At 43.6% G+C, this 24,564-nt stretch overlaps 1 protein-coding gene across 2 annotated transcripts in view; it reads right to left on the bottom strand.

Annotated features, from left to right (window-relative positions):
- The window catches only part of esamb (endothelial cell adhesion molecule b), a 48,951-nt gene extending 24,923 nt beyond the window's left edge, over positions 1 to 24,028 (bottom strand). For both annotated transcript variants that reach the window (XM_053873174.1, XM_053873175.1), the window contains exon 1: positions 23,709 to 24,028. In XM_053873174.1, the coding sequence (XP_053729149.1) occupies positions 23,709 to 23,763 (55 nt within the window). In that variant the 5' untranslated portion in view covers positions 23,764 to 24,028. The remainder of the gene's footprint in view (positions 1 to 23,708) is intronic.
- Positions 24,029 to 24,564: the final 536 nt, after the last annotated feature.

The raw sequence follows: 24,564 nt of genomic DNA, 5'->3' as shown, positions 1-24,564 counted from the left end.
TCGGGTGCACTTTGACCTTCTCCTACCTCACACCCACTCGGTGCCCCGAGACCCCTTTCCCCACTAATGATCACGGTTTCTTACGCCAGGTCGATAAGCCGCCTCTCCACGCTCTAATCTCATTAGCAGCCCAAGCTGGCTTTAGCAAAGAAGAAGACAAGGAGGGACAACAGTCACTCACAAGACAACAGCAAAACATGGCCAGTGTTCTTAAAGACAATCGCATTAGAATGAAGACGGCACGTGCCGGTGAGCGTGCCAGGAAGTCACAAGATGTCACCCCTTTATTTTTCTCATTGTGAAATGTTCTATGAGCTCAACAATACATGCTCCTGAAGTTGGAGTTAGGTTTGGGCAAATGGAGTCAAGGTCAAAGCCAGGGGTGCACGGGCTAAACAATGGCAATTTAAGCTGGTGCTGGCAAGGTGATGTGGGGCGGAGGAGACGATGGCGGGAAGGTGAGAGTGGAGATCAGGTGATAAGAATCGGGGTTAGCAGCCAAGGGCGCGAAGACAAGGAGTCACATGTTAAATTGCTTCCAAGGAAAACAGGAGGATTCGGGGTGCAGAGAGCGAGACCCAATCTGAGTTAGAAAGTTCTAGTTTCTGTGGCGTGAGACGTATAAGATAGACCACTTTCCTGCAGAGAATATAAACCTCTGTGGTGAAGAGTTCCACTTTTACTAGTTCAAAGGCAAACACCCACTTCACTTTCAAGAGAACATTGAGCTTCTCGCCACTCACAGTGCTAAAATGACTCCCAAAACCGACACCAACTTACCTACAAACACCGTAAATTACCTCAAAAGACGGCTACCGCATGCACTGTTTCGCCTTTGAAGTCGGTGCGAATCCCTTTCATATGGCAGAGTGATATATCCCCTTACTAAATCGCCTCTTGGCCAGCCAACTCCCTCGGACTGAAAAATGTTTTTTAAAAACAGCTGGAGCTGAAGCGCAATTTCCATACCTCCTTCTTGGCAACTTCTAACACACTCGGATGCACTGGAGGTTTATGGCCTCAGCGGGTACAAGACACTCTCATGCCAGCCTTCCCTGCTGCATGTGGATGAAGAAGCCGTCCTATTGAACCGTCCATTTCCAGGGCGGCTCTTCGTGGGACTGTCCAACACGTGAAAAACAGCTAAGTCATGTGGTGGCACAGACAATAGTCAACATGTTACGCTTCATAGGACTGACAATGAGTCGCCCCAGACTACCTTAAGTGAGTGTCTTGTCGAAAAGCAAATGGTGAGTCACCATCTCTGTGAAACAGCCACCCACTTGAGGAAGCTCAGCCGGCTGCTAGCCTGGATTTTATTTATTTATTTTGTTTTGTTTTGACTCCGAGTTCATGCCGCAGATGCAGGTAGGAGCCAATTAAGAATTTAAACAAGTTTATTGTCAGAAACCGTCGAGCCACCTGAGGACGTTTCAGACTCCAAACACAAACATGTATAAGTTATGTGTTGGATGACAGGACCAGACAAGATAGTCGAACCCCCGCACAGCATCTCAGTGAGCAAATACCTGACGTAGAAGGGAGAAGTGCTGTTTCAAGATGGAGCATGGGCTGCAGGTGGAATTTCTCCTTCAGATCATGGAGTGGGATGATGGTGCAGCAGTTTACCAACACTTAGATCTAACTGGCTTAGTGGAAGGCATGAACCATGGTTTGCTACCTCAGGAGCTTTTTCCCAGAAGGAGGTGTTCTTTGAAGTACTTTCAAGATCAGGATTGAACGATATGATGAGGGTCTGCTGTCTTCCACAGTGAGAATATCCTCTCAGAAGCACAGTGGATTTGGTCTGGATGATGAAATACAGATACAGAGCTCAGACTGACCAGAGACCAACTCTCTGGTCAACCTTTTCCAGTATCTGCTTCATCTCTGACGTGTGTCACTGCTATGTTTTTAGTTGAGGGGGCAGCAGCCAAAGACAAGAGGCCCAGATTACCCTCTCTCCAGAAACCAAAACCAAAACAACGAGACACAATCTCTGCAGCACGTTCACATCGCTGGCTTGTCACCATGTGAAGGAGCAGTGGTTGCTGCAAAACCAGTGTTGCCTTTCTTTTGCTCTCCATTCTCACTTCTCATGGGCAACAGATTCATGACTGTACAGTAGACTTTTGTGTCCCAGACAGTGTGACAGAAGTCAGCCTTCCGTGTTTCTTGGTGACACGTTACGAAGCACTTTACTGGACTGGCCAGTACGTAGTTCCATTCTTGCAGTACACAGTCATGTAAGATCCGACTTACTACCGGGATTGATTTCAACCAACTGGTCAGATTGGACAGAAAATACGCGAGGGTCATAGGTCCTACTGTAGTTGTAGATGGCTGTGTGAGAGTGAGATGCTGGGAGACTGTGCTGCCGTAACTGTGGTACGCGACGCCGGGCTGCTACGTGCTGCGGTGCCAGACATTGAATAATAAAAAAAATATATATATATGAAATACATGCCTGACCAAAAAAAAATGTCGCCACCTGGATCCTGGATCTGGGGTTGCTGCAGTTGGTCAGGTCTAGGTTCAGCAACATTATGTGGTCAAAAATGAGGTCAGCTGACTACCGGAATATACTGAGTGACCAGGTTATTCCATCAATGGATTTTTTCTTCCCTGATGGCACATGCATATTCCAAGATGACAACGCCAGGATTCATCGGGCTCAAATTGTGAAAGACTGGTTCAGGGAGCATGAGACATCATTGTCACACATGGATTGGCCACCACAGATTCCGGACCTGCAACCCATTGAGAATCTTTGGGATGTGCTGTATATATATATATATATATATATATATATATATATATATACACTACACACTAGAAAACCCGAACTGCACCTGTGTCAAGGACATGAAATCACTGTGTTATGACACGGCAGCTCTTTTTCCATCGACCCAACAGTTGGAACACAGAGTTTTCTGAAACCTCCAGAAGTCTGTGTTTTCCTCATCTTTTTGCCAATTAGGATGGCAACGTTTTCCAGGGAATTATTTAATCAGGTCACAGAACCAAACAAGTAATGACACATGAGCATCATGCTGGAAAGCCAGAACTCAAGCACCCTTTTTATTTTGGATGTGTTTTATGTCCTTGTTTCCAAGCGTCGGGAAGAGCATTCTCCCTCTACGTTTGAGGCCGTGGTCTTCATGCCTTGTGGTGCTTTACTGTTTCCTTTTTTTTTTTAATTCACTGTGAGATTCCACAGATGTCCTCCTTCACATTTCTACTGGGATGAGCACTTCAAGCACTTCATCTCTTCCTTGTGCTCGCCTTTCCTACTGGACTCCTCACACAGTGGTTCAATTATTCCTCAGGGAATTTAACAGTCCACTTTGAATGACCTCATTGTGACTTCTGTTACGTCACCTCCTCTGGTAATGCCACGACTGCTTTGCTCAACAAACCCACTTGGTCAGGCTTGTTGAGCAGCTACTTCTGGCGAGTCATTAATAAAAAATCATACACTATGCTAGGTTTCATAAATCCATCTATTAAACTGTCGAATCTATACGAGGAAATATACATGTCTGAGGGAGACTTGATACCTCAGACAATTTATGGTTTCACCTTTCTGCATGATATGAAGCATATTTCATGTGGGAGCTCTGCCAGTAAAGGTGTCACGGCTTCTGGTCTTATCAGGTTGAAGCAGGTTTCTTTAAAAAAAACTGTGGCAGATCACTTTAGAGGACTAAGCTAACCCCCAGGCTTAAAATAGAAATGAGAAAAATCCCCCCCTGTAGGCAGAAATATCAGTAATAGTCACTTAAAAACAGTGAAAGAATGTCATTTTCCTATGACGAACATTAAAAAAATGAAATGAGAGCTGCTCCGGTGCGACTCGCGCGCACTTGTTTAATTACATTTGCGCAAACAATTGTGATAATAGTTTGTAAAAATGAGCAATATTTCCGTTTGAATGATTGAAGAGGCCATGTTAAGTTGTTGTGCACATTAACTCTTAATTCAGGATTACGATTTAATGCAGTAGCCGCAGAGAATACTCCCATTTAAAATTCAGTATCTTGTTTATATTCTGTGAAGTGTGAAGAGGAGTGTTTACCCTAATGATCTTGAAAAAATTAAATATTTAGCTTCTCCTTTTCCCAAACCAGCCAAAAGTAAACCAATGTTATGTTACAATCCTCAACCCGAAATTCACTTTCCTGTCTTCTTAATAATGCATTACAATTGTTTATTTACAGTAGAAAATAATGTAAAAATCTGTGCCATTTTCATCTTCATGCATAAGAAATATTTTTTTTAAATCTCCCCCCCCCCCCACCAAAAAATGCTTTTGGACTATTTTAGACTGTGTCTCTGGACAGTTTGCTGTAGGGCTCTAAATTAAACACCTGCCGGCTTGACACACAGGGCGTGAATAATTGAATGGTTCTCCACTTTTTCTGGGACTTACAATCTTGAATATTGTTTATTTATCTTTAATGAGAAACTAGAGAGCTCCGTCAAGGAACCTCGGCTTGATCACTGAAGGAGAGCAGTCATTTTAAAAATTGTTACTGTCGAATGAAATTGAAACACAAAGACGCTGTGTTTAAAGGACTCAACCGCCACCTGGGAAAATCTTCTCGACTGGAAATAAAAACAGAAAGATTTAAGAGGGTGTTGGAGACACAGACTTATATATTTAGTACACAGTTGTAGTCTGTCAATACTTGGCGTCGTGAGTAGGATAATGGGATGTAGGCTACACACATCCAGAAATAGTGAACTTTGATAAATATATAAGGCTCACAACATCATTCCATAATGCCTTTATTATAGCTAGCTTTGATGTCCAGGCGAAAGAATGCGACAGCCGTTTGAAGATGGAGTCGCATCAGGCGCAAGCTAATATTCGCTTATTCAATCAAATCAGTCTGCTACTTATCTTAAGCCCAGCAGGGTCACTTTGCTGATTATAATTCCAGCTGACATGGGATGCAAACACCCACACACGTCACCAATTCAGTCAATTACGCGACCGAAAAGGTGCATCACACTCTCCGTTTGAATCCCAGCAGCAGAAGATAAAATCACAGTGGAGAAAAATATGTTTCAATTCAAGACAATATTCTGGTGACAGCAATGAGATTCACTCTCTGAGAGATGTGCTCATCTGTGTGAAAAGTCGATTCCCTTTTCACCGGCCGACAATGTGAAGGATTTCCCTTTTAATCCTGCAGTCATTATACTTTAACCTCTGCTGGACGATGAATCAATTACGCTTTATCCGCGACACATTTACTGATCTCGGTAATGAACGATGCAAACATCTGCAGGATTCCGCTAAGATATTTTTATACAGTAGCGAAGCCTCGCAGGATTATCGGGGGGTGCAACGCAGAAGCGCCACGGTCAACGCCACATTTTTTTTTATGCTTGTTTCTAGCCATCACTCAAGTGAAACGCAGTACAACCTAAAAGGAAGTATTGCCTTAATATTTTTATGAACGATTCATTCAATATAATTTATATTTGTAACTACATTTGTGGCTTTTATTTCGCTGTGGCAGTGAGCCAGACGCTGACAAATCATCACGTGTTTTTCAACCGGTGTGCTGCGACACACTACTGCGCCGCACTGCCGCGGGAAATGATCCAGTTTCACCTCATTTGTCTAAAGATGGAGGTGGACGATATGATGACATTTTACGTCATGAACAATTAGAAGGTGTTGACAATCTACCCACGTAGGGAGATGACATGGATTCGGTCGCATCCTGTCTATACACTACAGATCTATGCTGATGTGTTGACCATCACCATACGCAGTGCTCCTCTTCCCACTCATCACTCGGGGAAGAAGCCGGTCAAATGTGCAACTTCCTGTTGTTTTTAAACCTGATGCGTCTCTAACTTGACCACACACCTTCACTTTGGAACGATGCAGTGCTCCTAGTCGAACCCCCGACGCCAAAGACTAGCTGTACCACAGAGCTAGCAGAGCTCTTTCCCCATTTTTTTCTGCACAAACAGAAAAACAGCCGCGTGTCTGAAGCGACAATTTTTCACAAATTGAAAGGGATTTTCTTCAACTTTTGAGGTGCCTTTGGTGGTTTGCCTGGGAATCTTTTCAATGAACCAAGTGTGCCGTGGTGTAAAAAAAGCTTAAAAACCACTGGTCTAGACAAGAGCCTGTAACAACTATTGCATCTTTCTTTTGCTAATAATGTCATTTATTCCACAAGAAGCTCTGTTCGATTCTGGAAGCAGACAAATTCCACCTGGATTCCACCTGTACAGTCTGAATTGTTAACAGCAGTGATGATATTGAACCAAAGCGCGTCGGCCGTAAAGCCAACCAGGGAGTCGTACAGAATGAAATGTCACTTCATCTGATGCGGAGGTCATTACTCTGCCGGGCTTCAACTCGCAGCCACCCCTAAGAGCCAATTATTCCTGGATATGACAGATAAAAAAATACTGCTCGGTCCCACATTCTTGCTTGGTAGGTTGCTTCTATTTCCAGCCTCCACACCCCGAGGTATTCATTCTAATGGCGATTGCTTCGCCACCGGAGGAGCCGAAAATCCGATCCACGACCTAAATTGATGTCACGGTTACTATAAACACTTGGGGGCAGGAAAACCAAGATGAGTTTGTAAGGAAGTAACAAAAGCTATTTCTGGTGCACAGTGTGTGGCACGGGATGGCGAGTCGGAGGTGAGCTTCCCTGGTCAAAATGTCCAGACAGACCCAGCTTCAATCTGTCAGGGACAATAATGTGCGGTTTAGGTGCCTTGCTACCAAAGGATTGACCTGAGGGACCTTCATTAGCCTCACGTAACCAGCACTAAAGCGCGTAAGAGCAGGTTACACCTCAAACCAGATGACAGCCATAAGCTGACCAAACCACCCTTCCCTGCCATCTGGCCCTAGACAGAAAAATTCCGCTCCCCAATGAATGCTAAGTCCCTTCTCCCTCCCAGATCCAATCCACTGACACTCACAGAAATCTGCTGTTTCACATTCAGAACATCATCGGTATAACCTGGCAGAAAATCCATTAAACCAGGGTGTCAACATATGGAAGAAAAAAAATCTATTCCGTAAAAGCCAAGCAGGACTATAATCTTCCTAGGAGCCAAAGTCATCTCACTCCGATTCTTTACTTCACAACAATAGCACGGAAGGAGGAGACCGAAGGGGTGTTTTTACCTTCACAGATGAGAGGCTTTTATGCTTTTTACCCACGGAATTGATCTTCTCTTTGGTGAAAACAAGACTTAAATGCCGATGAGCGATGCAGGAATCAATATGCAGGTGTTGATATTGGATTTTCTAAACCTTGGCTTCATGATGTCACTGAGAGAAGCCCTCCACACGGGAGAGGAGTTTCACACGTAGAGCTCCACATCTGCTAGGCAAGTTGCTGATATTGATATAGTGTAAGCCACACACCAATGTTGCAGCGGTTTTATCGAAAATATGCAAAATGTGCAACTTTGTATTGGCTCCTTTTTAAGATTTTTATTTCCCATTTTAACAATTGCATGGGTGATGTTTTGACATGATAGTGGACATGTGTTTGCATTCATTCTCTCCCTAGAGAATGAGAAGCGAATTTTAATTATGGAAACCTTTATTTGTTTTACCTAAACTTGTCACGTCCTTCTTTTGCTACATCCATGAACCTGTCTGTCTCCCTCTTCTACTCAACCTTCTCTCCACTCCACTGGCCTCCCTAACTTTGTCTACCAACTTGTGTGGACCTATTTCCTTTCTACTCACACTCATTGAAAAATTCATCTCTGCCATTGCTAGCTCTGCTTCCTGTCTCTCATGCATCACAGCAGGTGCTACCCTGTTGTCAGCACCGTCTTCACCCGCTCCACTTTACCTGCACTTTTGTCTTCACCTCCTCTGATCTTTGTCCATTACTCTGAATGACTAACTGCTAATACTCGTCTGTTCTCACCACCTCTCCCAGCTTCCTTTCAGTCAAACGCAGTCCTCTTCTCTCCAGCTTCTCCTCGACCTAAATACAAATAAAATCAGCGAACAAACTGGCAACAAAAATTTGACACAAAACTTGGGCCCAAACTTGAAACAACAGAGCTCTGTGAGTAAAGTCTGACTTGTTGGAGATTTCTTATTCATTTGGAAACATTAAAACAATACATCCATTGGAAAAACCTTCCCAAGTCCAGTGTAAAAAGATATAAACAGTGCTGCCTTGGTTTTTGAATGTCCCGGACTTCAAACAAATCGGAATTCGAACAAAAGTTTTGAGATTTTTTTGCTTTGGATTTCGAACGAAAATCCAGAACTCGAACACCATAAAAAAAAAGCCGTAAAAAACATGCGTGGACAGATCAGCTGACCCACGAGGCACTTTGTTATTGTGTATAACGCAGCCTCTGTATGCAGACGTGTCCCGTTAGCTACATTTACTGACTGTTTTTTCTTCATATTGAGGTGTAAAACCTTTCCTGTCTCCACACTGGACCGTGGTAGAGTGTCACAGGGGCGCTCACTCCAGGGTTTGATGTCCTGTTGTGGGCTGGAGCTGGGACAGGGATGAGGCGAGTCTGGGACAGAGCGTGACTTGGTTTATGACTTTGTCACAGCCAAACTGCACAGAAGCGCACATTCAGAGCTGGACACGCACCGGGCACCTCTTCACTTCTGGAGAGACCTCACTCACTCGGCAACCCCTCCCACATGCAGCGGCCACACACATAGAGGAACAGCCACCTGCAGCAGACACTCTACATTCACTCCTACAAAAGCCTATTTTAAGGCTTGGAACGCATTATTTCTTTTTCCATTCATTGTAATGGGAAAAATCTATTCAGATTTCCAACAAATCGCTTCTCGAACGGCCGTCTGGAACGGATTGTGGTGGAGAACCGAGGTACCACTGTATGTCAAACCACATCCAAAGTAACAGAAATCTCCATCAACACACCATAACACCTCGGTCCACAGTCACATTGCTGTGTCTCCAGATATAATGGCCACTCGAATGTCACATGAGACGATTGTTCGTGGTGCTGGTGAGTGTTTCATCTCCACCACCAGAACACCAGCCTCATTTAAAGGCCAAATGTAGCTCATTAGCAGGAGCCTCTTCTTACTCAGGATGCACCTGCTCTGCATCATCACAGTGCAGTGTATAACTCCATTGATCACTCTGGACACCTTCCATTGGCAGAAATGCATCAGAACTCCTTCCTTTTGCTGGAGAGAAGGCGAGAGAAGCCAGTGGAAAGGAACAAAGTTACAATCCAATTGACAGAGTAGGAAGATTGAGGCGGACTAATCTAATTGTGGCAGCTCCCTGGTGTCCAAACCAGCCTGTCCAGCCGTGTCCACATCATTAGGCGCACAAAGATGGATCCTGCTTCAGCAGGTGAAAGAGAACGATACCAATTAGCCTGAATCGTGAGTCAGTGTTCGGTTACAGAGCATAAACAAGGCGAGATGTCAATTTAAAGAGCTGGTTACAATGTGTGTCAAGGGTTTCACCACGCCGTAAGAATAGACTTCTAATGCCACTGTAAAGCAGCAATTCAGCTAATAAATATATACAAGATGCGTTTTATTGGGATGTCTGCGCCTCCCATGCATTGTAAGAACATTCACATTCATAAATAATGTATAAATTGAAACGCTTCTAACTGAATGAACATTGTCTAATCTACTCCGTTTGACAGCCGACGCCCACATGTGACAGTTGTGGAGAGTGTGGTGGACTTTGGTTCACGATCTTAGTTTTCTACTTATTTTTAATCCAGGGAACCTTGGATAATGACACTGGTCGACTCTGAGTCTCTGGATCCCTGTTTATTTTATTAGATGGAGTGGTCCTCATAGGTTCTCTGACGTGCTCGTCTGCCTTGGTTCACATCAACACATGCAGGTCTCCCGCTGCACTGGCGCCTCGGCCAAACACCGCGGTGAAAATAGTTGGATATTGGACGGAGCTCCGCTCCGGTATTGGCGGCGGCGTCCTCTTCCACGACCCTATTGGGGTTCAATGATCGCGGACACACTCTCACAGGCAGCGCTAATGCTACGACCCGGTAGGGTCCATCAACAAATTCTAAAGCGTCAAGTATTTGTGAAATCTTCAATAAGGCAATGGAAAAGGAGAGTGTGAAAAGGTTTTTCGTCACACAAGTCAAAGGACTGACTGAATACAGATTTTGAGAATAGAATATGACTAAAGGATCATTTCTTCACATTATTTCTGATGTTTCTTCAATAGCATCTGGGAAATGTGTCCAGACTGGTCCATAGTTCAAGTCAACTGTTCAGAGACACGAGATACAGCAGACAGACGGCTCAATTTAACCCCTAAATAAAGCTGGCAGAGCAGCCAGTCAGACACCAGCAGCTTCTACCAGAGACATGAAACATTGAATTTCTCATCTCTACACTCAGTTCACTAGTAGATCTCTCCTCTTGTCTGTGTTAAAGTTGACTAGGAAGCCTTTCAAACAAAGGTCCTCATAAGAAGCTTTGCAGTCTAAACACTGGTTCTGTTTGCCTTGTCGATCCGCGTGTGAGGAGCACGCGACAGAGAATATTGTTCTTGTTTCAGTTTAAATTTAACCTAACCTTTGGCCATTACTCCAACTCCGTCCAAAGCCCCGAGGTCCACGGCTGACGCCTAAAGCGTTCTGAGGCCATGATAAATCGGCTGCGGTTCAGGATCCTAATGAAACATGAGATAATTCACTTTCAATATGCATGTTTTGTTCATCTAACACGCTCATGGTGATTCTTCCTGTAAGCCTGGCATAACCGCCGCGCAAAATGCAGACACTGCCTTCTTGTTCCAATTCTGTTCACAGAAATTTGCTGCTTCAGTGTGTGAACATTGCGACCCGATCGCTCTAAATAAAAGTTCCATCCCTTTTGCTCGCTTTCAAATTATATTTTTCTAAGAGACTTTAAGCATCCACCGAAAATAGCACTGCATAATGAGCCACGCAATCCAGTGCTTTGGGAACTGGGGAAGCACACAGCGGTGCAGCAGAACGTGGACACGGTTCGGCTGCGGCAGCTTTCTATAGGGATCAGAAATGTTTGCCTGGCCCGTTCTTTCTTTAACATTTGAAACACTTGCTTTGCGACTGCGCTGAACAGCCCCCAAAATATTTGTGCGAATGTGAGGCGCAGAAAAATGGCAGCAATATTTTCTAACCCCACCAATTTGTTGTTTTCACAGCGAGGAAGCGTCACCATGAAGCCTGGCAACCTGTATTTTAGCACCTGTACTGCGGTGATTCTAAAGTAAATGCACACACCTGTGCATTCAAGCTAAAGACCAGTTGTCTATATATAGCTGACCATAGTGTTGATTGATGTCCCTGCGACCGTGTACCATAGCATTAGATTTGAAATTCAGTGTCATGTCCAGATTACCATTCAATCTCTCTTCCATTTCTATATAATCCGCCTGGATTTACCAGACAAATTTGACACTTGACTTATCAGTGAGCGATTCTTGCTTCACTTGTTACCAACCTGAATCATCGCGTCATTGCAGCCTCACTTTATTTTGTTCTGTACAATTGCAGGAGTCAAATCTTCACACCAGCCCTCTATTAAAAAGGGTCTTTTGTCTGTAGTCTTGTTATTACTATGAAATATCTAGACATATAATGACACTTTAGATTATTACATGATAATTACCATCTGCCACATCATCTATTTACCATCTAATGCTAATCCACATATCAATAAGGAATTCATTGTGGGCTAATACATGTGTTCCTGAAGCTAAAGCGCTAACACTTAAAGTAGTCACATTTTTTTTACTGCTCTGTCATGAGTACTTCACGTATTTTGATCCCCCTTTATCCTCCACATAAGCCTCAAAATCTCCTCCTTATTGGTGCAAACTATGTGCTGCTAGATTCCAAGCTTAAGTCAAACTTGCAGCAATTCACACCCCTCAATTTTCCTGGAAATAGTTCAGTCGTAATTACCTTCTCATGTCAACACTGTGGCATTTATTGAACCCAGACTGCGGCAGAAATAACAAGTCAGACGGGACTTGCAATGAGAACTGTTCTTAATATGATATAGAAGGGTTTAAATAATAGTTCCCGCCGGGACAATGTCAACAATAGGGCTGCGCATTTGCAGTTTGAAAAGCTTGGTGCTGTTGTCCATTACAAGCAGCTCGAAGCCTCAAAAGCACAAAACATGTACGTAAGTGTTTATTTATGAGCTATTGATAAAGCCTACATTATAGTAGCTTTCCAAATACATTATTCAACTGTTTGGAATCAGTGCACCATTCGACCCTTAAAAGTATCAGGCGGGCTGTTAAAAAATATTGTTACAGTCAAACATCGCGGTACTTGATTCTGCAATATTGTATCGATATTTTATTTTATTGTCTATATCAATATTTAATACATCGATACTTGGATATGCTGCTGCATTTGTGACATGTTTAAAGGTTAGACCCATTTTCATGCACATAATATTGTACTGCATTATCCGATTTCCCCTTAAAATATATATATATATATATATATATATTTTTTTTTTTTTTTTTCATTTACTTGAATGTAGCTATGTTTTCTAAAATCAATAAAAATATTTGAAGCAAAAAAAAATAAATGACAGTATCACATCACCAGACCTGTATCAGGATAGGTATTGTACTGTAGCGATACACAGCCCTATTATCAGGCAGAAAAACATTTTACTCTGAAGTACATTAACTGTGTGATACATACTGTAGTAGACAAGGTTAGACGTAATGTCTCTGCTCTGCTCTCCCAAAGATCTTAAAAAAGAGATGTCGCTGTCCCTGAAAAACCCAAAAAGCAGAGTGATGCACAGGCCATCGCCGCTTCACTCAACCGGAGAACAAGTGAGCGACGTGTAGTGCGGCTGACAGTGTCGGCGCGAATGCAGCAGAAGTGTATTTCATCATACTACAGTCACTTAAAAGCTTAAAGACCATCTTCGTCTTGTAACCTCTTGTTACAGTGGCACAAAACCATGGGAAAATAATTGCTGCTGATGAACTTAAACAAGTGCTCCTTCAGTGATGCCTTCAAGGAAAGTGTCAGAGAACGCCCATCTATTTAACCAATTATCATCCCGCTCATCTGTCTGACAGCTTCTTCAGCTTTCTGTGTGTGCTCAGACGGAACAACTGTACCACTGTGTTACTGAGGGTTGAAATTCTCCCATCGTCTTAATGAGTCTCATGTTCTGTCGTGACCACGCGAGGAGGGAAAAGGAAGAAAAAAATGAGGAGAGCGTCTCGCAGAACAAGTAGTATCTGAGAATGGCGGGCGCCTGCTGTGGAATCACCAAAGCTGCGTTCCCTTCCCAACATCAAAGCCAGGCTTTTTTTCCAAAGTGAAGTGCTGATTGCTGCGTGAATGTAATGATAGCGCCATTTTTTTTCTTCTTTCAAGTTCGCAGGAAAATATTAACGTCAATGTCCTTCAGCTAGAAAGTGCCGAGGCGGAAATGAGGTGTATTGTACTTTGGAAGTGCGACAAAATGTTAATATATAAATGTATTCCAGTCAGGGAAGCAATTATTTCAGCTCAGTTGCATGTTAATCTGGCTAAACTTCTCTTCGGAATCAGAGCAGGGTTCAAAGACTTTACAGGCCACTCTAGGTGAAAAACATCATTCTCCAGCTGCTTTCTTACAGTAAGAAGGTGAACACAAGGAAATCAGAGCTGGATCAGTCTGTGGTGCATCGGTTTGATATGTGGAATATATCGAACCAGTCTTTTCTGTGAAATCTTATATTAATGCATTATGCATATTTCGTTTTTAGGCCTTATTTTTCATTAAAATGTCAGTCTCATTATATAGTATATGATATTTCTCACATTATTTTCTGACCTTTAGGGTTAGGGTTAGGTTACCTTTTTTTATATTCAGCAATTGTTACTAATTTCAATACACACTTTTTGCTTGTTTTAATATCATTTCAAATATTTTACATTTCTATATCCAAATTTGTCATATATAATATCACAAATATTAAAATCTAACATAACTAATACTGACACAGTTCCAGTTTTATTACTCAGAGAACTTTGTTTTTTTGATTTATTTTTTAAACACACAATTTTCCTTTTATTGTATAAATATGCTGCGCTCATAGCAAAGCTAGGGTTCAGTAAGTTTTGGAACCACCGACCCATTGGTGACTGTGGTTCTTCTGTATTGTTTGGCACTGACAGTAAGTCAGCACCAAGGTGAGACTGAAGCAGAAGACTAGAAAGCAGTAGACCAGGTAACATGCCTGAGTTTCAGCACCAATATCATAGAAGATAATATCTGTGAATGGCGAGCTGCTAGCATCAGTTCCTTTAGTTCAGGGGTCTCCAAAAGCTACCATCAGTTCAGAACACACTTCTAAAATAACGTACTATATGCTATAGATGATAAATGATATTCATCTAATACACTGATCACACAGAGTACCAAAACAATAAACACAAGATCAAACATATCGGCACTATATCGGCACCATATCGGCACCACATCGGCGGCCCCTGCTTTAGCTTGTTGCTGTTAGAAGATGGAAAACGTTGAGCTCAGAGAGCAGAATATATGTGTGACAGGCAGATTTAGATCGACTCAGAGAGCATTTATGTGACCCTGGCTGCACCCGAGCAAACTGAGAAGTGTTAACTGACACACGCAAATAAGTAGTCAAGCGCACTCGCCGTGCATTGATAGGTCTAATGACAGCGGATCGCTTTCCTACCATCAAAATTTTCTCTTGATCTATTTATTCAGACGTTGATCATGATGTGGAGTTGTATAAGGATTTGTTTAGGGACGAACCGGTTCAGTGGTCTGACACCCTCCGCTCAGTGGAAAGACAAGCCCACGGTCGCCTGTAACACATGTTCAGCTGTCAGTTATCTACTTCAAACCACCTGGAGTTGAGCAACTCACAGACAGAAGTCAAGCTAATATCCCCATCTTCAGCTGTTCTCAGACAGAGATGCCTTCAAATACTACATACAAAAAGTTGGCGCCGAGTTAGACGGCTTAGAAATGGGCAGCACTTCAGCACCGAATCCTTCACGTCTCTTCCAAGGTGTTCCCACTTGAGCGGGAAAAGCTATTTTTCTTATCCTTAATTTGCTCCCGGCAGCTCAAGTGCTGTTAGATTGTGGCCCGACTCATCATCCTGGGCACCGATGCAATCAAATCATAGCACTTTAGGCACCAATGATCCTTTCCAAATTGGATACGAGACTCCTCCGTAGGCAGAAGTGTTCAGGGATCTTGGCGTGCTGCTCACCAGTGGAAGCGGCCGAACCCTGGTGAAAAAAGAGGCGGGTCCACGCTCTATTGTTCTCCGTCAGTCGCAGGCTTTTCACTGAAAGAGCAAGGTCGGTCACTTGCCGCCACACAAGTCAAACCCTCCGAATGTGGCGGCATTTGGAGTCACCCTCAATCTCCATCGATTTCTGTTGTCAAGTGGGTAGAACTCCATGGTGGGTCGCTTCAAATTCGACCCAACGCCCGTCAACATCAAAGTTCCGATCGCATCAGCTTGATGATGTTAGAAAAAGCTCACCAACCCCGATCGTCTTCCTCTTCCTCAACTGTCACTAACAGCCAAAATCGAATCACGTCAGACAGCGCTGGGATCCATCAGTGTCAAGAGAAACATCTGTTGTGTGTCAGCACATCAAAAATCAGTGCATCACCGTTCTCCACCATGTGCAGCAACACGGGCAGTTAATGTGACCTACTTTCGCAAGACAGAAATCCTTTAGGTAGTGTTGGCTTTTTTCGGCATCCAGCTCTCTTCCATCTTTAGCCGCTGCACGGGTCGTGTGCGCGCTGTGTTCGGGGTGCACGAAGTGGACTGCAGTTAATTAGGCCCGACACCCACACGACGCCATGTCTCCTTTTAACAAACGGTGCCACTGGTGGCAGGGCGCCGGTTAGAGCCCAGGAAGATGAATTCAGCTGGATAATGTGACAGCAGTAACAAGTCACAGAGAACAGTGGTGGCCAACATTACTCACCACAACGTTCCTGACATTATACCTGCCAATATATACATGTTGGATGGCAAAACATTGTGAAATAAAATGGTCTTATATAAGAAACGCATTCCACTGCTAAGCAGATATTATTACCACTGAGCCAAATATGTTATTACTTATTACATTTTCAGAATTTCCATAGTGGGGCATCAAACAGACTATTGTATTATGGTGATGTTCTGCATTACTTTATCATCACATGAGCTCAGTGTTATAGTCAGGATCACCTAACCCAAGAGCGGAGCAAGACTTTGAGGGCTGGAGTCCGATTTGAGACCAAGACCAAGAGAGGGTTCAAATACAGAATAGAATACAGACGCATGACTCCATAACTCATATAGACACAGGCATGTATTTCGTACTGCAAAAGGAACGCTGGTCGATTTTTCAAAATAAACCAACAACTGAGATGCTGTCGCTGGAAGAAACAAGGATTTTGTTTGGTTCTCAGTTAGGTCTTGATCTTGCCCCTCACTTTCCTTGGGCCCTGAAAGTCTTGGCCTCTGTATCCTCTGGTATTGGTCACAACTCACTCTCAGGTTTGGTAGCCTATAATAACTACCAAAATTTAACAAAAAAAAATTTTAACACACACACACACACACACACACACACACACACACACACACACACACACACACACACACACACAAAAAAAAAAAAACAAAGAAGAAGTTGGGAACGTTTTGACTTCTACTGAAATACTCACAATAAAAGCATTAGTTTTCAATCTCTATGTTCAGTAAATCTCTCTCCAGCAAGCAGCGGTCCATCTCCTCATACGTCTGGCTGCAATGCACGACTTGAATTCCACAAGCAATGGTTGTCAGTCATTATGTTTCTTTCTAGATTTTTCAGCTAAAAACACGCAGAAAACCACCATGCTCATGTCCCCCTCCGTGATGCATTACGTATTATCCGCTTTTTCGATGTTTTACACGTTGTTTTAATACATTTGATCACGTGACATCTTAAAAAAAAAAATTCTGGAGACGTGGCCTCATTTAAGCCATGGCAGTGTGCCACCATCGCTTACATGTAGCGGAAACCCTGCTGTTCAAATATTTCAAATGCTTAAAAAGGTAGGGAATTATATAGCTAAGTAAACAAAGGGCAAAAATGTCTCAGCATTTAGCTACGTTTGGTAACAGAATGCAACTGTGCAGATATGAATTTCTGTTTTCCTTTCATTACGCTGGAGCACTATCAATTTCTCTGAACTTTTAGTCTTAAATATCAGTGAATATTAGTCTGAACTCTGGACGACTCAATGAAAATACTCTCCAGAAAGCGTATATCTTCGCACCCATATTTAAAATACATGCCCTGCCAGAAAACTGTTCCAACATAGGGCCATTTAATTTCTCGTTTAGTTACTCATTCAAGGCGTCCTCGGAATTACTCCAAGCTCTGTAAAAACGGGATACCGCAAGCACAAAAACAGGAGCTAACTTCAGAGCCAACTGGCACTCGTCTTGTTGCACCGGTCGTCGAGGACACGACAATATTTTAAGAGCCGGGGTTTACGGGGGGGTCGACCCGCCGTTCTCAACATTCACACCGTGGAGAGACAAGTCACACTGTCCTGATGTCGGTTTGAGAGTTTAGCAAGCGGCTCAGACAAACTGCTAGGCGCCACTGGACTCCATCTCACTGGAAAAGTAAATCTTGTCTCAGATCATCAGATGAATCCCAAAAGCAACTCGATTTGGAGCTCGAATAAAGCAGCAGGCGAGCAGCTCAGTTTGATCAATACAAGTCCATTCTGCTCATTTGAAGTCAGACACACAACCAACAGTTTAGCGCCGATTCACTGATTCTTAAGTTTCTGTCAGACAGGCTTAGGCTGCTGTCAGAGACGTGAAAAGAAATCCATCAAGTTGACTGGGAAAACCTTTAGCTGGAGCAGTCGGAGATGAGACGGTGGATGGGACCCGCCTCAATTCATTTATTTCAGTCAATGTAGCAGCAAGGACGAAATGTCACCTTTGAGCAAACCTGGTGCAGAAATACACACAGACACGCAAAGATAAGATAAAGGTGTTTAACAGTGTCCTGAAAGTGACGGCCTAAAGGTTACAGGTCTGATATACTCAAGAGGTCTAAATGCCAACCAGCCAACTTTACAGGAAAAAATAGCTCAGTCTCACTTGAGAGTGGAAAATGAAGTAGACTTTGATAATGAGAGCTGCCAAGACTGAACCTACGAAGTGAATGTTTTTACAGTGGTGACTCCAGCGGAGGCGTGTCTGTTTTCCACCTTTTATGTAAACGAAATCTGTCGTTGTATAAATGCATCTAACCTCAGTGGTGGAAGGGCCCCTCGAGAATCATCTGCAGTGGTTGCACACATATTTTTCTTCCACTGAATGTGTCCAGAAAAAAATGTTACCTGAAGCAAAGTCCTCTGGGTCTCTCCTCTAGATGAGAGAGTATTGAACCTGCTGACTAAACACCCATTTATGCTCAACGTTACCTACGGATACGGACGGGGACCTCAGTCCCTGCTTTGTGCTAATTTCTTCCGTATTTCTGCATGTTTCCACAAAGCTTACGGATACCGACCGAAGGAAGCAGTACCACTGGAAAGCATGGAGTGCAGTGTTGCTCACCGGCCACCGACCACCACCTTCTACTGTACAACTCTGCCTCTCATCTTTAGTGCAAGAGGTACGTTATCAGTCCAGACCAGTTTGTTGTTTGACTCTGAGCTGCTCCCCTGGTGGATATGTTGGAGAACAGCAACACACAGAGCACATGGAAGCACGTGATCGTGACGGTAACATCCTTCGAAACATAAGGCTACAATTTTGTACGTAAAGGGAGCATAAATGAGCCTTAGCGCCCTTGAAAGTGGTCGGTGGTGGAGTCAGGTGTATCACTCACATTCATTTCCTTCACAGTGGCGAGTTATAGCAGAGATTCTGTCATCTTGGCATCGGAGCAGCTGTTTACTGGCCAAGGCATGCACTCTGATAATGGCCTTTTAGTGACTCTTCCAGGAAGCCACATCAGCACTGGAGGCAGTAGCGACAGGTGATAAGTCAAGAATGAATTGGCGTCAGGTCAAAAACCCACCACCACCACCGCATCAGGCAGGGAGCCACACTGCTTAGCAACCAGCGGATTTTCTTATTTTTAGCTTCTCAAAAAAAAGTGTTAAAAAAAAAACGAAAAAATATTTTGAGTCAAACAACATTTGAGCATTAGATTTTCTGACACTGACCATGTATAACTGGGTAAACACATTCATTGGTGCTAATCGTGATAAGGGCTCCACATGTTGCAGTGCATTATGGGAATTTTGCTGACTAGGAGATGAAGTCACAAGGCATATATGATTATGTTAGGGACGAGGCCTCAAGGCCTTTACTGCAACCGCTCTGGTCTGCAGGTGAACTCAGGTTCATCTGATCTAGAACCAGTCACACCAACTGTCACATCCAACTGTCTTCAAAGCATATAAATAAGTAAGTCGCCTGAATAATTTGGGGATGTCCTCACTACAAATGGGTGAAGACAGTGGACCGATATCTCTTATGATTGGTCAAAACTTGTTGCAAGACATTTTTCTAAAAGTCAGCTTGACCCCTCCAGCCAATCCCCTAGTCCTTCATTTCCGCAGGAAAATGCCTTTTAAAATCTAAACATTTTCATGTCGCCATCAGCTCAAAGCGGAATCAGCTTAACCAGTTGTTTGGGTTGAACTTTAAATTATGACCTTTGCAACTATTAACCAATTGTGCCTCTCAACAGACAAGCAGCTCTGCAATGTAACACATTTCTGCTTGGTCATGAGGCTGCATTCCACTACTTTAAAAAAAATGGATAGAGATTTTGGCACATGGTTGAGGCTGTTGACTTGTATAGGCGTATGAAAGGAAGAGAGAGAGCTTATTTATGTGTCGCCAGCAATTCCTTGAAGTAGAGGAGGTATTAAACACCCACAGGAAGAAACATGACTTAGTGCCTTGGTCAAGTTGCCAGGGTCTCGCAGCAAGACCCATTATTTCTCGAGGTGGAAGCCATAACTGGTTCATTTTAACAGTCAACGTGAGAGCAGTTATAACTCGGGCTCCACCGATATATCGGCGCCGATCTATGATGTCAAATGACAATTACACACCTTTTAACAAAAAATAAAATGCTATTTATATTCTACAGTGAGTCAGCCAGACAAGATGGTGGCCATTTGGCAATACTTCTCCATCAAGGAAAATGACAACCAAATAGCATTTTGCAACATGTACACCCACAGTGAAAGCCTTAGTACTAAAACAAGAGACTTGGCCTCAAATCACTGCACTGAATTTGAGTGCTAATGGATGGGGGTGCAAGAAAATATCGCGATATTTGATTGTACAATATCGTATTTGATTTTTGGTGACATATCGCAGAACTTTATTGTGTGATATTGTCTTGATATTTTAAGCTGTGTATATGGAGATTTGATACATAGATACTTGGATATGATGCTGCTTTTGTAACGTATGTAATACTTATGTTTTCTTTTTGTACTCAGTCATTTTGTTGATCAAGGGACTGATTCATTCCTCTGTTAGAGTGCGAAATTTACCTGAAAGTCTAACTGGACTGACATCATAACAATAAACTTGTTTTCCTGTACATAATATTGTACCACATTATCTGAGTTGCCTGTTAAAATGATGATTCCTATTACAATATATTTCTCGTATTGCAAAGTATTGTATCACTACTCCTGTATTGGGATATGTATCGTATCGGGATACGTATCGTATCGCAAGATGGCTGCCGATACACAGCCCTAGCGAATGGAGCCCAGATACTCTTTCCCCGGACATGTAGTAGATGAAATGAGGAGCAGTTTGTCAGGTTATGAGGCAACAGTCCGATATTTAACAAGTGATGAGTGAAGTTCAAATTGTGGGTTTGATCTGTTCATTGTTCACTGGAAATATGTTATTTTACAGTAAACACTTTGTGTTTTGTACTGTATTGTTTTCAATACTTTCTATACAGTGTTGTTCTGTATCATTATCATTAGCAGGTTTGTATAATTCATAACAAAAGTGACTTTAGTGTGTGAAAAAAAAAAGATTAAAGAACGGGCAACAATCGTAAAAGGACTGTTGGGACTCGGTCCAACCTGCCCAAGAAAATGAAGATTGTCACCCCCTGATCATAACACACAGTGAGTAAAAACAAGAATCGAGATTGCTGATGTGTCTCAGAGGGTAACCCAACATGCAGAGGTTGTTTAGTTTGTCAGTCAGAACTTCATCGACTGATCTTCTGATGTTGAACAACCTCGATGTGACAGATAAGCCGTAACTGCATCACAAGGGACTCAGACTCCTTCAGGTAAACTCCAGCATTTAAGTTATTTTTAACCTCTCAAGCGCCAACATTTGACTTCTGTGAATTTCTTTTTTGTTTATTCAACCGTGTAGCAACATTTGCCCTCTTAAGATGAAGAGTGCTCTGCTGTGCTTAAAAGGCAACCTCGCCAGCTGAGTTCACAGCAATAAAAATTACATATTTCATGGATTGTCAGCAGGCTTGTTTTTGCATTTTCATTCTTTTTTTGCGCTGGTCGTCTCAGAGGAAGGAGACTCTTCAGTGCACAAGAAACATAACTTTGGCATTAGAGCAATACAAATAACTCAAAGAAATCAAATATTAACACAACAAATGGTGCTGAAGCCGCGCAGGAGGGTGATGGGTTTGAAGCTTGAGGGAACTGGGTTTGGAGGAAACCTGGGTCTGTTTTGCGTGGAGTTGCTGAGGTAGGTAGGGTTCTGTCCAGGCACTCTGGTTTCCTCTCAAAACTGAGGACAGTCTTTGGTTTGAAATGGTCCCTCGGTTGTCTGACTATATGTGACATGCATCGCGTCTAGTATCTCAAATAATGGTGAGGTACTCAGTGGTTCCCTCCCCTAGTTCAGTGTGTTCCCAGCTCGTGAGCCCATAATGAATTATAATGGAAAGTTATTTATATTCTGGTTTTATTAATGTTTTCATAGGAAAAAAAATCTACCACGTACGCAATTGTACTTAAAATTAGACCTCAGCCTTGCGTTTATTTTTGTGATAGTGTTGTGACTCACAGTGTACTGGTAACCTGCCAGAGAATAGGAAGTAGACAGGAAAGCGGTAAAGAAGACGTGTTAACCATGGGATGTATGCTCTTTTGGAGATTGTTATTATGCGACTCATCCATCCATCCATCCTCATCCGCTTATCTGTTGCTGGCTTGCACTTGCCCTTCTTCCGGGCAACATCCACCAGCTCTGACTGGACACACCCAGACCAGTGAGATATGATCCCTCCACCTGTTCCTGGGTCGACCCTTCGGTCTCCTCCCAGCAGGCCATGCCTGAAACTCCTCCAGGGGGCGTCCTCATGAGATGCCTGAACCACCTCAACTGACTCCTGTCAACGCGCCTGTACTACAAGTCTCTCCCGAGTGACAGAACTCCTCATGTTTTCTCGCCACCCATCAGAGAAAACTCACTTGTCCTTCCTTCAGTCATGACCCACAACTCATGACCGTAGGTGAGGGTCGGGATGAAGCTCGAGCGGTAAAGAAAGAGCTTTGCCTTTTGGCTCAGCTCTCTCACATGCAACAGTGCAGTGGAGCGACTGCAACACCGCCCCTGCTGCGCCAGTTCTTCTACCAATGTCCAACTTCCTCACCCTCCCACTGATATTGTGTGACTCAGTGACCACAACAATTTTCTGAAGCTTATTACTGGTGCTCTCCGGACACCAGGGACTGAAGGATTCATCTGCGCTGGGCAAGATGTGTGGCCACCAACCAAAAACTGGTCCTTGTATCACTTCACCGTAGTAGTGTTTCTTGAATGCTACAATAACTCCATTGTCCGAACATTTAAACCAGGCTACCCATGACCTCAAGCCACCGTCAGAGAAATAACGGGGCTTCCCGATTTGAAGTACCAATGAGTGCACCAAGAAGATAAAGCCTATTTGTGTACACCTGTTTCAATGTTGCCATCCCTCGCTGCCGGTTCAGTGGATGTCAAGCCGGCGCCAGTGTTTCAGAATGGCTCACAGGTTTCTCCGTTTCAGATCGGTGGTGACATACATGTTGTTTATTTTCCCCGTGAAGGCTTCTCTTGTCTGTGAGCACAGAGATCAGTGATCTGGGCATTTGGTCGGGGTGTCACCTCACTGCCTGACTTGGCCAGGTGCAGGGATTAATACCCGCTAAGAACATCTCCGGATCACTCAATTAAAGCAAACTTGAGCACAGAGCAGAGTTTAACGCAGGTTTGGCACAACATGACCTCTCTGGTGACCGGCCTGGGTCACAACTGTCTTTGAAATAGGTGTTAAGCTCTGCTCCAGATTGGTCCTCAATAGTGCTTGCAACTGCTGCTTCATTTATACTGTGTGATACTAATATTTCTCTACATACTCACTTTGATTTTCATCACACAAACACGTGAATTATTCAGCGATACACGCTGTAGGAAACTACAAAAGTACTCTGCTCTTGCACGACAGTGCGGTGGTTCGGGCAGTGCGTTTTCCATTTTTAATCTTTGTGTAAACAGGTGCGGTATTGGATGCATAGTCGTTGTTTTCATCGATATATTTTCCATCACACCTGACGGACTTTCACGCGCGCCGTGGCACGGGCAGACGAATCTAACTGAATCAGCTTACCTCGGAAAATCCATAACAACATCAGCGTGGCTCGGAAGCGCGTCTTTATCTCCATGGCGCAACATCCACCGGCAAAAGTTAAAGCCGAACACCCACAAACTGCAGGACCCTCGAGTCTTCGGGTGACAGTTCAGAGTCCGGCGATGAGAACCGAGAGTCCACCTCCACACACGGACCTCTGATCCCTGCCATCCCGTCCGCACTCGGCGGCTGACATGGCACCGGCTGCGCTCCGCTTCACCTCCTGACGCACCACACGCTCACACGCGTTCAAGTTTCAAGCGGGAGATCCAGCCTCTTTTGTATCCATTCGTCCTGCCCTTCACACGCGCGAACACGCACCATCAGTGAGCTGTTGAAACTAAGTCTGAAGCGGCTTCACCTGGCTGCCGCTCGGTGTCGCCCCCTGGCGTCCGAAATGGTGCACTGCGCCGCCGCGGATCCAGATCAAATCCATCTGTCATTGATCAGGCGGTTAATCTATATCAGCGCGGTGAGTAATGTGTCCCCATGTCGAGTAATTCATCTGAGACATATGGCTTTTTGATGGAGCGTATTAATCACGCAAATTAAAATGGAGCATATGAACTTGTGATTAATATGGAGACGGCGTTTCATTCCAACTATTTGGTTGTAATTATGCAAAGAATGTCTGTCTCTCGTGATGGGACACAATTGAACTCATGAAAAGTTGATGATGGGGAAAGCATGTCTTCTGGAACCCAGCCACAAACCTACACACCAGGCTCTTTTCTATATGTTTCCCTTCCTACCAGCGTAACCCTTCCAACAGTCGAGCAACAGACCAACTGACCCACCGACCGTCCTCCCAACCAACCTATCCATCTACCTACCT

Source organism: Synchiropus splendidus, chromosome 8 (assembly GCF_027744825.2).
Source record: "Synchiropus splendidus isolate RoL2022-P1 chromosome 8, RoL_Sspl_1.0, whole genome shotgun sequence".
Classification (NCBI taxonomy): domain Eukaryota; kingdom Metazoa; phylum Chordata; class Actinopteri; order Syngnathiformes; family Callionymidae; genus Synchiropus; species Synchiropus splendidus.
Note: the sequence above shows the minus strand (reverse complement) of the source record. Positions and strands in the feature narration are given on the sequence as shown.